Below are 16,901 nucleotides of genomic sequence, written 5' to 3'. Positions count from 1 at the left end.
TAATTCCCAGATAGTAAACCCTCTTATCCTAAAAGCATTGTCGGATCTCAAATAGTAGCAAACATGAAGAAACTCGAGGTGAATTAAGGGTTTGAGTGGTATCTGTAGAAAGACTAACGTAGTTGTTATTCCTTCCCAAGGATTCAGCGTATAAATGACGGATGACCTCTATAAATTTTAAGAGTCCCAAGTATGTAAATCCATGGGCACTGCCAAAAGGTTCAATTTTGTAGCTTGTATCCATCAAACTAGATATTCAAATTTCTCCTAAAAAAAATCCGGCAGAAGGACCTACATGCACAGGGAACTCCAAAAACCATTTCTGTTGAACAGGAAATGTTTTTTCTTTTGGGGTAGTACAGGAATACAGGAATATCCACCTATCGTCCATCGTGCTATCATCCAGACTTGTGAAGGATTACTAAATCCATTGGACATGCACTTGACTAGGTCGTCTGACTTGGGGGAAAAACAAAAAAAATTTGAGCAGAAGTTGTCACCTGCTTTCAAAGATTCTCATCTCAAGTGCTTTCGAAAATTCTGATCTCAAGTCTGATAAACCTCCTAGTCTTCTCTGCTCATAAGGTTAAGTTTCAGAGTGCCAGTTGTTCCATCTTCTTCCCAGCTACGAAAGCATGATTGCACCAATCCTCAAAAATTATGTTTCACCCCTCAATGACGATACATGTATGTGGTAAATAAAAATCCTGTGTTCATGCAAATAAAATCGAGAAGTTAGAAATCCAATCTAGCAACATCTTCGAAGGAGTAGTTCAATATTTTAGGAAGTCCAAAGACGTCAGAATAATGCATAACAGCACTGAAAACAAAACTTTTTTTTTTTTATAGGTGCTTATGTTGCCATTACATGAACTGATGAAACATGTTATGTGCAGTGATTCGAAAATCTGCAAGCATGCGACGGTACAAAACATACTTGCAATGTTGTGAACACTTTATAATGAATTAGGAGCTATTGAACTATATCTAGTTACCGGATTCTAAATCCTACATGAGAGAATATCAATCTAATTTTGAACTATAGGCCTCATAAACATTTTTTTGGCTTTAATGAATATGGTTGCAGAAAGTAAAATTCACATTCGTACTCAATCTTACCCGAGTAAGAGCATCCACATTGTAATAAGCAAATTGGTATGGATAAGCAAACTTAACAACAATGCTAAAAAAACACCTCACATTGTAATAAGCAAAGTTACAAGTCTTTTAGCAAATAACCAAATTTCACCCATTCCATAACCAAACTTAACAATTTTTACCAATAACCAAAACTCAATAACCAAATTCAAAACTAAAAAATTAAAAAACACCTCACATTAGAATCGTCTCATCGAGAATAATTTGGTGTGGTCGGGTGCGTAATTGGAACTCGTTTGCAATTGGACATAGGTGCATTGCGTATTGTGGAGGTTTTTTTTTTATAGAGATACAAAAATAACCAATGTGGAGGTCAAGTTTGTTAAATTTGATTATGATCTAAATAGATAATCAAATACTGACGTGACACATTTTGGTTATCGATTTTGATTATTCCTACTGCGGATGCTCTAAGCATCCAGCTTCCTCCTGCCAACATGGATAAATCACTCAGTAACAGTTGAAAAATCCAAGCTCGCCTAGGTATATAAATATTTGCTATTTTTATCTTTTTAATAAAGCAATCCACCAATTGATAAATAAACTAATCACACGAATGAGAAGCAATAAAAAGATAAACACCAGATATACGTTTGGGGAAAAAAACCACAGGAAGGAATCAAAGACTATAAACATTGTGTAGTTACAAGTAATCTTACCCTACGATTTGAATCCTCACAATTGAGCCTAAGACCTATTTGTTGAATCTACGTTCTCCACACCCCAGTGCTTGACCGCCTTGAATCCATAAGGCTTCGATCCGCTTGCCTCCCGGAATCCACCGAAGGACTTTAACTTGCCTAAGAATCCTCCTTAGGGCTTTTCTCAAATAAGTTGAAGAAGATACTTGTATGCTTAATGATCCATGGATCCCATTTTACTCAAGATCCAAAGTAAAAGCACCCCTGACCCTGAGGTCTGCAAGCTCCACGTCAAATGGGGCTTCTGTATATTAGCCTTCAAACGGGAAAAAAAAGATGAGGCTGCTCTAAAAGCACCCCTTGTATCTTGGCCTTCAAAGAAAGTATGGCTGCTGTATGTTTTTCCGTCCACATACCAAACCCTAACATGCCAATATATATATAGGTTGCTGAAAATCCCTTGAGTTATGCCTAATTTTCGAACTCTCTATATAGAAATACATATATTTTCTTCATTTCCCTTCAATGTCCAAAAACAAACACTCCAAAAAAAATGAAAAAAAAAAATACAACTCAATAAATAATGGGATACAAAAGAATATGCATTTTGTCAATGGAATTGCCAACCAAAAAATAGCACCGCTTTTTGGACCCAACAATCTCCCCCTTTGACACTTTCATGACAAAACACACTACAAGAATAACACTGTATCCCTAATTCATTAATCTGCTGCAACCACAACTCGAAGAAACAAAATCGGTTAGAATCACAATAATCCTACACCCCTTTTTGTCTTGGAATGACAAAGGTAGAACACACATAAACAAGCACCTAGATCAATAAGGATTAAAAGGAGATTGGAGGTCCAACAGATCATAACATCGATAAACAAACTAAAATCAAACTATTATGACCATATTCCATAATAACCATATACCAAATGGAAGTTTAGAAAGCAGTACCATAGTAGCATAAGCCAATTAAGCACCAAAGTAGAGTAAAATACTAGCTACGCTCCATTCAGCCCGAAAACAACCACAAAAATCAAAACAAACTACCACACCAGGCAACTACCAACACAAAATAAATTGGGTTTTCATAGGAAATGAACACATTAATTCAAGAATTCAAGATGTGAGTGCTCAACCATGAGGCTCAATAACGACTGTCACTACAATTTTAAATAGATGCATGAGTAAACTTGTATGTATCCCAAGCATGAATGAATCTAGAATTGAGTGCGATATGAGACCATGACAAAGTGGGTGTGTGACACGTCAGAAAATAGTTAGATCACCATTCATGGATTTGAGAGTTGTCATGTACCCCAAGAATGCTAGCTACTCTTCCTCCCATGAAGTGAAACCAGGCATGATGACACAAATGACATCCCAAGGTTTAGAAATAACTCCCCCTCAATAATAAATGCTCCCTCAACCAATGAGTATTTTGTTATGTCAATTTTTTATTGTGCTACCAAACAGATGCATTTTTTTTACACCCCACCGCCGTTTGACACGAATATTGGGAATAAGATTACCTCATACTCAATCCCTAGTTACTAAGCAAGCAATCCAACACGAATGTCTTCACAAGGTCTATCCATTTTGTGACACGAACCTCAGAGGGAGAGTATCGCCCCCCAATTGTCCGGTACTCGATGAACGCCTGGATAAGCATTGAAATCTCATGAATAGTTTTTTTTTCAGTAGAACCAAGAGAACACCGTATCCAACCAAGATGCCAAAAGGTCAATCGCCGAGGAAACAAAATGAGACATACTCATGGACACGAGAACCAACTATCCAATCTGAATAATCTCTCTAATCCTAATGTGTAAATGTGGCGATCAAAGAGTCATAAGACATGGTTCAACCAATGTCCGAATATATCTCATGAGTGGAAACAAGAAGTGTGCATGCATTTGGGGAAAAAAAATGTGCATTTATGTGAATCCCATGGTTGACTACTCATACTTAAAAAAACATGCTACACCCAAAAGTTTAGAATAACCTAGGCAACTCACGTCTCATGCTACAACTAATATCTTGATGTATCTTGAGCCGATCATCAAGACTTGTGAAGGATTATCAATGTTTTCAAATCGGGATATGTATCGTGTATCATTTTTTCACTTATATAGTTCGTATCGAGATACGTATCGTATATCTTGAGATACGTTTGCTAGAAAAGTAGGAGTTTCTATTGTATAATTGGACAATATATTTTGGAAAAGGGGGAGTATTAAAGACAAGAGTGGGGAAGGAGAGTTGAACTCAATTTTTTTTTTGGACTTGGTACAAAATAATTCATCCCTAGTTGTACTACTCTATAGAAGACTCTAGTACAAGAATATTTTCATACAAGATAAACTTTGAGGTAATTCTAGAATTATACATGAGACTATTTTTCACAAAAAAAAAACTCTAGATATTTCACAAAGATATTCTAGAGCTTCTAGAGCTAGATATTTTAGAGTTTCTAAAACTAGATATTTATATCTTTTTCGATAATATCTATCATATTTGGGTTTGTCAATTGGAGCTTTGTCAAAATACTAAATTTAGTTTATGTTTCAACAATGTTAATCATAATTAAAATATAATTAAGAAGTAGATACACCTAATAACACCAACAAATTATGTTTACATTTAAACAAAATTTAAGATGCAAAATTTCAAGTCTCTCAACTGGGGCCTATTACATTAAGGCTCTATGTTCTCTTTGTTAGGAAAATAAAAGTAAGACAAAATACAATCGAAGTATAGTTCTTTCTCTTATACAAGACCTACATTAAGGTTGAATTTCTATCAAAGGGTTTGAAAGATGTCATAATAAAATCAAACGGTTTAAATTAATGCATTTGGGATTCCGCTTCTTGAAATAAGGTCTGACTTTTTTCGAATAAGTAATCGTAGGATACGTACAGAATTAGGATATGCGTATAAATCGTAAGATACGCAGACGTATCGTAGGATTTTTATAAAAAATGATACATGATAGGATCCACGTATCGTTCCCTGAAGGAAACGATATAAATTGTAAGATACGTATTATGTATCGTAGGTTTTTAACAACTATGAGGATTACTAAATCCATTGGACATGCACTTGACTAGGTTGTCTGACTTGGGGGAAAAACATAAAATTCTGAGCAGAAGTTGTCACCTGCTTTCAAAGATTCTCATCTAAAGTGCTTTCGAAGATTCTGTTGGGTTTTGCCCATGTGGTGTTAATATTGTTTGGAAAAAGAAAAAGAAATTTTAATGAAATTAGTTGGCTGAAGAAGTAAATGTGTTTTTGAATAAATGATTTGGTGGCTGAGAGTGCATTAAAGAGCATTTGTTGAGCTTGGCTCTAGATTATTCTCGGCAGATGAAGAGATTCTTGTGCTGGCCTTTGTTATGCCTATTTATAGGCTTCCTGTGCCGAGATTACTGTGAGAAGAAGGAGAGGGCAGCCCCTTTGGGGGTTGCCGGATAAACCGGCCAGGAGGTGAGAGGAGAAAAGATGTGAGGGAAAAATAGAGTTGTAGGGGTGAATGTAAAACATTGTATAGAGCCGTGTGTTAGGAGCTCGTGAGGGTTTTACATCTCACATTGTAATCTCTATTTTTCATATAGTGGAAGATTTCTCTCTCTCCCATGGACGTACCCGAGTTTGGGGAACCACGTATTTTGGTTGTGTGTGTTCTCTTGTGTGTGATTTCGTTTTTGTTAATTTGTTGCGCTTCCGTTGCGGGTGGGATTATCGGGCATAATCCCAACAACAGATTCTAATCTCAAGTCTGATAAACCTCCTAGTATTCTCTGCTCAATAGGTTAAGTTTCAGAGTGCCAGTGTTCCATCTCCTTCCCAGCTATACGAATGCATGATTGCACCAATCCTCAAAAATTATATTTCACCCCTCGATGACGATATATGTGGTAAATAAAAATCCTGTACGTACGTGTTCATGCAAACAAAATCGGGAAGCAACATCTTCGAAGGAGTAGTTCAATATTTTAGGAAGTCCAAAGATGTGAATAATGCAACGTTACTTTTTTTTGGGTACCCCGTACTTTTAACAATTCACAGTTACTTTTTTTTTCTTTTTTGAATGGCAAGAAAAAATTCATTAAGCTTGAAATTATTACAGGACTAATGGGAGCAAGGAAACAATATCATGTTTAGAGAACAATCTTTTTTGAACAGCTTTAGAGAACAATCTTATGCTAAATCCGAGATACAAACCTAACAATTCACAGTTCACATACCACGATGATTGATTCAAAAAAAATTACAGCACCATTAAAAAGAGACTACAAAGTGTCAAACATCAAAAGCAACTCCACGTGGAAATGAATGATCACTTAATCTAATGTTGCAACCTCTCGTCCATCGAGTCTAAAACTTTTGGGTTGAATCCAACGTTTCTACATATCAAACTTGTTTTTGCCTCTTTTTTTTTTGGTTAATTGTAAGAAACAATGCGGATTTTTGGTTATCGAAGTTTGTTCCTTCAAGTATCAATTCCATTGATACTTCTGTGAATGCATCGTCAGTTTCTTTTCTTTTATTCTTTTCTTGAGAAAAAAACGTTAGATGAGTTCTATTTTGGAAAGTTTCAGTCCACGTGGGCCGTTTGATAATGGGCCTTTACAAATGAGGACGAGTTCTATATTTGGCCCATTCGGATCCAGACTAAAACCTATCGAAGTTTCATGAACCTCGCAAGGAGAAGCCCATACGCACGCTGGCCCTGTTATCCGGAAAGAAACCTTGAGAATTCTACTCTGAGGCATTTCTTTCTTTTTCCTAATAATCACAATTTCCTACTATAATTTTAGGTTATTTGTTCAACGGCCAAACACAATTTTGAGGATCAATAAAATTTAGGTATTATAAACGTGGTTAGGGCAATTGAGAGAGAGAGAGAGAGAGAGAGAGAGAGAGAGAGAGAGAGAGAGAGAGAGGGGCAATTGAAGCACCTATTCGCGACGGTGTTCCTGCCGAGTTTAGGAGTAACCTCTTAGTCGATTTCATCGGAGAGAGAGCGAGAGAGCGGTCATCGGACAGAGAGTCGATTTCAAATTTTCAATGATGTTTCGTTTCCTCTGCCCCTGCTGACCGAAATTAGGAGTATTTGGATGGTGGGTAACAGTTGGCTAGGTTGAATAAAAGGATGGTGGGTGTTAAAGCCGCTAAACTCATTTGGTTTGAAAATTTACATATAATTTTTTTTTTTTTAACTTTTTGGGAGACCACCTAGGCTACAGCCCAAGGTAGCCTTGGTGTAGTTCCGCCATTGGACTGTGCACCAAGACCCGATGCTGAGGCCGAGCATGGCTAATGTTGTTGGCATGTTGGAAGGGGGATATCCAGTGGGTGCGCCGCGGATTGAGTCCCTCAACTTTCGGTGGTTATTTTGACCAGTGAAGGAAGGAGGTATCAAGAATCAAAGCGCACAACGTGCAGAATGGGATGTGGGTGCTGTTTCCACAAACAAATGCGCGCTAGTTCTAATAGCAGTTCCAGCGGCGCACACAAATCCTTTTTCGTACAAATCGTTCTCCATCCTTTCCCTCCTTCCATTTACCATGGTTTTAGCAACCTCTTCTGGCATTTTGAAGAGAGACGTATAGAACATATGTAGGCTGTTTAGTGCAAACTTGAGTTTTTTTTTTTTTTTTGGAACGGGTTTAGTGCAAACTTGATTAGTGTGATTCTTCCACCAGTTGATATGTGTCATCTTTTCCATGAAGCTAATCTCAACCTGATTTTGTCAATGACTTGTTTCCATGCTGATTTAAGTCTTGGGCTTACACTAGCCAAACATGACTTCTGTTAGGTCAATGGGGTTTCAATCAATTGGTAGCTTTCCTTCCTCTCTAGTCTCTTGTAATTGGGTTATGAGATTTACCTCCTTTAAAATGGAGGGCCATGAAGTTTAAACACATGAAAATGTGACTAAAAGGCTGCATTTAATTGGACAGTGGTTCTCTAATTTTCTCTGATCAATCTTGCGACTCCTTTGGAGCATTTTTTTTGTTGTTGGTGGTGTTGGTGTTGGTGTTGATAATTATTACTACTAGTTTGAAAATACTTCAAATCATTTCTTCTGAAAAAGGGACTCATTTTGGTCCTTAACCACTGTTGTCTTGTGCATCCGTAAAATAAAATATATATTTTGTTATGTTATTGATGCTACTTAGTTTCTTTTTCAAGCAAAATAAAGTATAGATTTTATATTTTGTAAAAGGTTGAAACAATAAATAAAAATATGAGAAAATTTCATGAAGGAGAGAAGTTTCTTCCCGTGTTAAAAAGAAAAAAAAAAAAGAGAGGAGGGCTTTTTTTTTATTTTAGGTAACTACATTTTTTTTTTAGTATATAGTATAGATAAGCATGCAAACTAACTTCCAATCTTCTTTTTTGAAGAAAAAGAAAATTTCAGTTAGGCAATAACAGAAGTGTAAGGCAAGGAATTACACTTGACATCATATTCTATCAGACAACACTGTGTTTGGTTTGCAATTTTGAGATTTATTTTGTAGATAAAAAAGTTTTATAGATTTGTGTATTTTTCCATCTTTAGTAAAAAAAAAATTAGCATTTTGACAAACTCTTTTACTTTTTGAATAGAGGTATGCTATGTACATCCAAAAAGTATAAAATAAGTAAAAAAAAATGACAAAAAATCACTAAAGACGAAAAAATACGGATGACGAAATAGGAAAGATTATTTCTGAGAAGAGAACCAAACAAAGTGTGTAAGTCTCATTGGGTAGATATAATATGAGCGATTACTTGACATCGTATTATATGACCACTTCACTTGGTATTAGTATAAGAGGGTGCAGGGCATAATTCATCCTACGTTTTTAACAATTCACAGTTACTTTTTTTTCCTTTTTGAATGGCAAGAAAAAATTCATTAATCTTGAAATTATTACAAGACTAATAGGAGCAAGGAAACAATATCATATTTGGAGAACAATCTTTTTTGAATAACTTTAGAGAACAATCTTATGCTAAATCCGAGATACAAACCTAACAATTCACAGTTCACACGCCACGATGATTGATTCAAAAAAATTACAGCACCCATTAAAAAGAGACTACAAGTGTCAAACATCAAAAGCAACTCCACGTGGAAATGAATGATCACTTAATCTAATGTTGCAACCTCTCATCCACCGAGTCTAAAACTTTTGGGTTGAATCCAACGTTTGTACATATCAAACTTTTTTTTGCCTTTTTTTTTTTTTTTTTGTTAATGGTAAGAAACAATGCGGATTTTTGGTTATCGAAGTTTGTTCCTTCAAGTATCAATTCCATTGATACTTCTGAATGCATCGTCAGTTTCTTTTCTTTTATTCTTTTCTTGAGAAAAAATGAGTTCTATATTGGTTCCAGTCCGCGTGGACCGTTTGATAATGGGCCTTTACAAATGTGGATGAGTTCTATATTTGGCCCATTCGGATCCAAACTAAAAGGAAAAATAATGGTTCAAGACGTGTTTTAATAATTAATACCCGTCTAAAACGGTAAACCCATTGAAGTTTCATGAACCTCGCAAGGGAAAGCCCATATGCACACTGGCCCTGTTATTTGGAAAGAAACAAAAGAATTATATTCTCAGGCATTTCTTTCTTTTTCCTAATAATCACAATTTCCTATAATTTTAGGTTATTTGTTCAACGGCCAAACACAATTTTGAGGATCAATAAAATTTAGGTATTATATAAACGTGGTTAGTAATGCAAAGATTATAGACATGCGCACTTGCTTTGCCTTACCCCAGAGAGAGAGAGAGGAGTGAGAGAGAAATCCACACACACAGGGAGAGAGAGAGAGGGGCAATTGAGGCACCTATTCGTGACGGTGTTCATGTCGAGTTTAGGAGTAACCTCTTAGTCGATTTCATCGGAGAGAGAGCCGAGAGAGGGTTTGTCGGAGAGAGAGTCGATTTCAAATTTTCAACAGAAATGCTAGGGACAAAGAAAATTTATCCCGAAAGTACCCCGAAAAGATCAACTAGTGGTTGAGATTCACTTTGATGTGTGTGACATAATCATCAAAGTGATTCTCAACCATTGATTGCTATTTTCGGGGTAAATTTTCTTTATACCTAGCATTCCCCAATTTTCAATGATGTTTCGTTTCCTCTGCCCCTGCTGACCGAAATTAGGAGTATTTGGATGGTGGGTAACGGTTGGCTGGGTTGAATAAAAGGATGGTGGGTGAGCATCTCCAGCCTTGACCTATTTTAAGACTCAAATTTAAAAATGGAGCAAAAATCACAAAAATCTCTCTCCAATTTTTGACCCAAACCCTTCCTCATTTTGGGTTTTACCCATTTTTTTGCCCAAATCTGAGACAACTTTTGCCTTAACCCATTTCTCCAGCGGCTAGTTAGAGAGAGGGAAAGATGGAGATGTGTAAAATTTGGGTTTGATGGTTAGAGATGTGTTTACCCAAAATGAGTTTTTATCCAAAATTTGAATCAAATTTGAGGAAAAATATAGGTGAAAGCCGGAGATGCTGCCGCTAAACTCATTTGGTTTGAAAATTTACACACGGAGTATAATTATTATTTTTTTAAAACTTTTTGGGAGACCACCTGGGCTACAGCCCAAGGTAGCCTTGGTGTAGTTCCGCCACCAAGACCCGATGCTGAGGCAGAGCATGGCTAATGTTGTTGGCATGTTGGAAGGGGATATCCAGTGGGTGTGTTGCGGATTGAGTCCCTCAGTTTTCGGAGTTGTTTTGGCCAGAGAAGGAAGGAGGTATCAAGAATCGAAGCGCACAACGTGCAGAATGGGACGTGGGTGCTGTTTCCACAAGCAAATGCGCGCTAGTTCTAATAGCAGCTCCAGCAGCTCCCACAAATCCTTCTCCATCCTTTCCCTCCTTCCATTTACCATTGTATCCTCACGGATACCTTGTTTTACAGGAAGAATCCTCTTCTCCACCGATTCGACAACAAAAAAACACCAAAAGAAGCAGAATATCTTTTTAATAAAACAAAAGCAATAAATTTTCCAAACCAAATAAGCTTTAAGCACTCCATTCATCAGACCGATGAATGCAGCATGAGCATTTGTTAAACCGAACAGCATGACAGTAAGCTCATAATGTCCATACTTGATTCAGAAAGTAGGTTCCAGAATGTCAAGCATCCCAATCGCAAAATCAACCTTAGAGAAAACTCTGCACCTTGTAAAGGATCGAACAAATAAGAAACAAACAACTACATTCCTATTTCTTAGTTGCTTCTGCACACATAATAGAAACGGCTAATAAATTATCAATCAACTGCGAGCGGTATGATTTAATGAGTATACTTCAGTCAAAGAACAAGAGAAATACAACCGTGAAAAGTTATCACAGATTTAAGATTTTGCAAATCAAATGTCGACATTTAAGAGGAAAGAGCGGTACGGACTAGAAACCAATCAATTCCTTCATTTATTCATTCAATGTGGCGCAAAGGAGGAAATTAGTTAACGACCAAGGGATGCTATAATTTTGTAAGCAACTGAAGCTAGTTGTATCAACATATTATTGTCAGCTGTCAAGGGCGATTTACGCACATCCGGCTCCTCATTAAATGTATCCTCACAAGTAAGAGCACCAACAATAACTTCATCTGCTGCAAATTTGCTCAAATTCTCAATGGCTTCAGGGATCTCATCATATATAGCATCATCGTACTGCGAAGCACAAACGTCGAGATCCGCTTTCACAACAGGATCCTCAGACTCTTTGGATAATTCATTTGCTCGGTTGAGAGTAGCATTCACTTTCACAAGTAAAACTTTTAAAACAATGCGGGCGAGCCCTCCGACATCTGCAGTTTCGCTAAGAGGGTCGGATCTTAAGGTTGAGATGCAAAGTTCCGGATAGTCAGTTTTCTTGCAGGTGTCAGCTATTAAATCGCAACGCGAACAGCAGATCAGAGCGAAGAGGACAGAAAGAAAGAGAAGCGCCGTCCCCCTCGTAGTGATATGCATCCTCGTTTCTTTCCAAGGGAGCCTTGCAAAAAGTGATTTAAGCGAGAAATTCAAATGATACTACAAGGAATAATGATATAGCACAGGGGAGAAACATAACCTAGGATAGCTTCTGTTATATAAGCTGGCACCTCTGTCGAATTCGTTATCAAAGGTATGAAAGAGAAATCTTGGTTTGAAGGGTCAAAGAAAAGTATTTAATTTCAAATTTTGAATTTCATTTGACTCGCTATTATCCAGGACTCACCCCAAATTTAGGAATGTAATCAACTATCCATTTGCATACAGTTAATCGATAATTGTTAGACATCAATCTGGTTACCATATACGCCGATTACATTGACTCACCTACCAGAAATAGAGACCAAATTTGAACTATATCTGGTCTCATGAAACAATGCACATTTTCCCCCCCAACATGTTGAATCATTATCCTAGCTCCCAGATTTGGTATCAAATGTAAAGATAAAACCTTGATTTCAAGGGTCAAATAAGCGTATTAATTACAAATTTCATTTTGACTCTTTTTTTTTTTTTTTTGAGTTTCCATTGATAGGAGAAACAGTACATCTTCTCAAGAAGAGCAAGATTCTCACAACACAACGGGCGAATCAAGCCACAAAGGGAGAGGCCAGCAAGAAAGTACCCCACTCCCGCACACCTTCTGGGCACAACATTCGCCGCAGAAAGAGCGCACAACCAAACCAAAGGAAACCCCGGAAGGGGAGGAAACAACCCCTTCAGGGGTAGGAAACCAAAAGAAAAAAACGCAGCAAAAAAAAATAGACCAAAACCTACAGAAACAAATCTACACTCTTAAATCTGGTCACCAAGATCGCAGATCACCGCAGCAACCACACCCACCATCCAATAACACCACCAGCTATCTCCGTCCCACAATAACAACCTTGTCAGGGTTCGAACAAGCGACGCCAAAACGACAAGGCCGGGCCAGCCTGGTAACGCCGATAAACTTGCACAATTCGGCCTCATTCAGCTAAATAAGCCAATTGACTTTTTTTTTTTGTCCTTATTCAAATTTTTTTTCTTATTTGTTAGTTTTTCGTCAATTTTTTAGGAATTATTGCATCGTCATGACAAGAGAAATCTAAAAAGTAAAAAATTTCGATCGAAACCTAATTTTTTTGAATAAAGAAAAAAATAAGCCAATAAGCCAATTTTTTCATCTTTATTTAAAAAAAATAGATTTCGATCATACTTTTTTACTTTTTAAATTCTTCTTGTCATGACGATGCAATAATCTCCAAAAAAATGACGAAAAACTAACAAATACAAAAAAAAAATGAATAAAAACAAAAAAATAAGCCAGTAATGAGACACTCAGTTTTAACCAATGCCGCAATATTTCGTACTGGGTAACTACCCGTTTGCCAGTGCTGAAGTTTCCTCCGACTGTTATGCGGCTAACTTTGAAGAATACGGGCTTAAAGTGGGAGGAGCTATCAATCCTCCAAACCATGCCGAGGCTTGAGGTTCTCAAATTATTACACTGTGCCTGTGAGGGACGAATTTGGAACACAAATCAACTTGAAGGGTTCTCTCAACTCAAGTACTTGAGGTTACAATATCTGCACATCCGAGAATGGAATGCTTCCGAAAATCAATTTCCGAGACTTGAGATCTTAGTAGTTAAAGAATGCACACATCTGAAGTGGATCCCGATTGATTTTGCTAATCTAAACGAACTTCGCGAAATTGAGGTAAGGAAGAGCAGTTGCTCTGCTGAGGAATCGGCCAGGGAGATTCAGATAGTGCGAAGAAATACAAGAGGAGATGATGATTGCCCAAATCTCCTGGCCATAGATAATGATTGGTAGTTGGAACCATGAAAAAAGTGGCTATTGATGCATTACTCATAAACCCCCGGTTTTAATTACTGTCTATGCTCTGATCTCATCACTGTCAATGGTGGGTGTAAAACTGATTGTTCTTGAATAGAAAAGAATCATATTGGATTCCATTTCTCTTTATGGTATCAGAGCCTTCACGCTCCAACGAGCAAGGTTCAGCAATGTCAAACCCTAATACAGCATCTTCTTCCACAAAAACACCATCGCCATCTTCCAATCTCTCTCTTCTCATTTCCAATCTCAACGCCTTTGTTTCTGTGAAACTCGATGCTTCGAACTTCCTCATTTGGAAGAATTAGTGGGAGAACATTCTGAAAGCTACTGGATTGCTCTCCTTTATTGATGGCACAGGCGTGGCACCACCACCTACGGCTCGTAATTCGTCAAATGAGGAGATCACTAATTCGGCATTTCTTCAGTGGATGGTGGATGATACACATCTCATGAGCTGTCTTTCTGGTACTCTTTCTCCTCAGATCTATCCTGTAATTCTCAATTGTCACTCCAGTCTTGAAGCATGGACTAATATTGAGAAACGATTCACTACTCTTTCAAGATCACATGTTCATCAATTAAAGAATCGCTTGAATTCTACTGCTAAGAATGCACACACAATGGAAGTTTATCTTCAACAGATTAAAACCCTAACTGATCAATTAGCCTTGGCTGGCTCTCCAGTTGATAATGAGGATTTGGTTCTTATCACTCTCAATGGTTTATCTGATGAATTTCGTGCCTTTAAGACTTCAATTCGAACTAGGCCTTCTCCAATTACGATGGAGGAACTGTGTTCTCTTCTTCTTTCTGAGGCAATTCATGAAGAATCTTCTCTCAAACCTAAATCTCCGACTGATCTGACTGTGGCTTTTACTGCATCTCGGGGAGGTTTTCCACATCAGGGCAACAGACCTTATTCACCAAATTATTTCCAGAATTCTAGGGGTTTTCGTGGATCTTACAGAAATTCTTACAGAGGTGACAGATATAACTCCTACAGAGGTGGTTACAGAGGAGGAGGTGGTTACAATTCTTATAGAGGTCGATTTAATCAAACTGGTGGTTATCCCTCTGGTTCTCAATCTCAGAATTATTCCTCTGGTGGTGGTGTGCAATGTCAGATTTGTGATAAGCCAGGTCACACTGCCTTTGATTGCTGGCACCGACTTAATCCTGATTTTCATCCTCAGCCCTCTCTCTCTGGAACTTCCTCTCCTCATCTTACGTCCATCCCTTCACAAAATAAGGCCTTTGTGGCCTCAGTTCCTGAGCAATCCACTCCCAACTGGTATGTGGATTCAGCAGCTTCCACACATATTACTAATGATCTGTCCAATCTCTCTTTGTATGAGACTTACCATGGTCCAGAACAGGTGACAGTTGGCAATGGATCTACTTTACCTATTCAGAACACTGGAAATGGTATTCTCCCTACACCTCATCATACCTTTAAGTTGAACAACGTGTTGCATGTGCCTGGAATTGCTACTAATCTAGTTTCCGTTCATCAGTTAGCTATGGATAATGACTGTACAGTTACCTTTGATAACAAGTCCTTTATGATTCAGGACAAAGTGCACAAGCAGGTGCTTTTTCAGGGCCAGCATACTAATGGCTTGTATCAGTTCAGTCCTTCTACAGTCCAGTCCTCTCCTTCTTGCTTTGCTGTTAAAGCTTCTCCAACCATCTGGCATCAGCGCTTGGGACACCCCTCAGCTGAGAAATTTCATCACTTAGTTCATAAATTTCGTCTTCCTTGTGAGCAAAATAATACAAGAACAGATACCTATCTCTGTTCTCACTGTTGCGTTGCTAAGTCTCATAGATTACCTTTTTCTTTGTCAAATACTTCTGTTAATCAACCCTTAGCCCTCATCCATAGTGATGTGTGGGGTCCTTTTCATCCATCTGTTTCAGGTTTCAGATATTATGTAGTGTTTGTTGATGACTTTAGTCGCTTTACGTGGCTTTATCCTTTGTATGCAAAGAGTGAAGTTTACTCTAAGTTTCTTGACTTCAAAGTTTTTGTTGAGAAGCAATTTTCCACTTGTCTTAAAGTTTTCAGAACTGATGGGGGTGGTGAGTACATTAGAACTCAATTTGAAGAATATCTTACCTCTCAAGGCATTAAGCATGAACTTAGTTGTCCTTATACTCCTCCACAAAATGGAGTTGCTGAACGCAAGCATAGACATCTTATTGAAACAACTATTACTTTGCTTCATCAATCATCTGTTCCCCTAGACTATTGGTTTGATGCTTTGGCTACAGCCACTTATTTGATTAACAGGTTTCCTAGCTCCACTTTAGGTAATGTTTCCCCATTTGAAAAACTCTATCGTCAAGCACCTGATTTTGGCTTTATGAAAGTGTTTGGGTGTAGATGTTATCCTTGGATAAGACCATATGTGGATCACAAACTTCAACCTAGGTCTATACCTTGCATTTTCTTAGGTTATCATCCCTCTTACAAGGGCTATAGATGTCTTGATCCTTCTACTGGACGGATTTATATTTCCCGTCATGTTCTGTTTGATGAATTTTTGTTTCCCTTTGCCTCTCCCTCTGCTTCTTCTGTCCCACCACCTTCTTTACCACAACTCCATAATTTCTTTTGGTCGACCCCTCCCACTGTTGTCCCTTCTTCAGCTGTTTCTTCTCCTGCAGTGTCCTCTACTCCTACTCCTGTTGTCACTTCTCCTATATCTTCTTCTTCCGCCCCAGTTCCTGTGGTCTCCCATTCTCTATCTTCTTCTCCAGTTCCTCTTTCTACTCCTCCAGTGGTCTCTTCTCCTGTTGTTCATTCTATGCATACTAGATCCAAATCTGGCATTTTTAAGCCTAAGCATCCTCTATGTCTTTCTACCACTATTTCTTCTCCTGTTTCTCTCTCAGACTCTGATTCTTCTAGTGAACCTACCTCAGTTTCTCATGCTCTTACATCTCCTTTGTGGTATCAAGCTATGCTTGAAGAATATAATGCTCTTCAACATCAAGGGACTTGGTCTTTGGTTCCTCTTCCTCCTGACAAACATCCCATAGGTTGTAAATGGGTGTTCAAACTTAAACGGAATTCAGATGGTTCGATTGCTCGTTATAAGGCCCGATTGGTGGCTAAGGGCTATCTTCAAGAAGAAGGCCTTGACTATCATGAGACCTTCAGTCCTGTGGCTAAACAACCCACAATCAGGGTTTTGGTCTCTCTTGCTCTCCATTAGAACTGGCCTATTAAACAA

The 16,901-nt window shown here is 37.9% G+C and overlaps 1 protein-coding gene across 1 annotated transcript in view; it reads left to right on the top strand.

Annotated features, from left to right (window-relative positions):
- Window positions 1-13,728, top strand: part of LOC131316426 (disease resistance protein RPP13-like) — a 116,691-nt gene extending 102,963 nt beyond the window's left edge. Inside the window, exon 7 of the mRNA XM_058345783.1 lies at window positions 13,131-13,728. Coding sequence (XP_058201766.1) covers window positions 13,131-13,635 — 505 coding nt within the window. The 3' untranslated portion in view covers window positions 13,636-13,728. The remainder of the gene's footprint in view (window positions 1-13,130) is intronic.
- The last annotated feature ends 3,173 nt before the right edge of the window (window positions 13,729-16,901 follow it).

The sequence above is a fragment of the Rhododendron vialii genome, chromosome 2a (assembly GCF_030253575.1).
Source record: "Rhododendron vialii isolate Sample 1 chromosome 2a, ASM3025357v1".
NCBI classification, from domain to species: Eukaryota; Viridiplantae; Streptophyta; class Magnoliopsida; order Ericales; family Ericaceae; genus Rhododendron; species Rhododendron vialii.
Note: the sequence above shows the minus strand (reverse complement) of the source record. Positions and strands in the feature narration are given on the sequence as shown.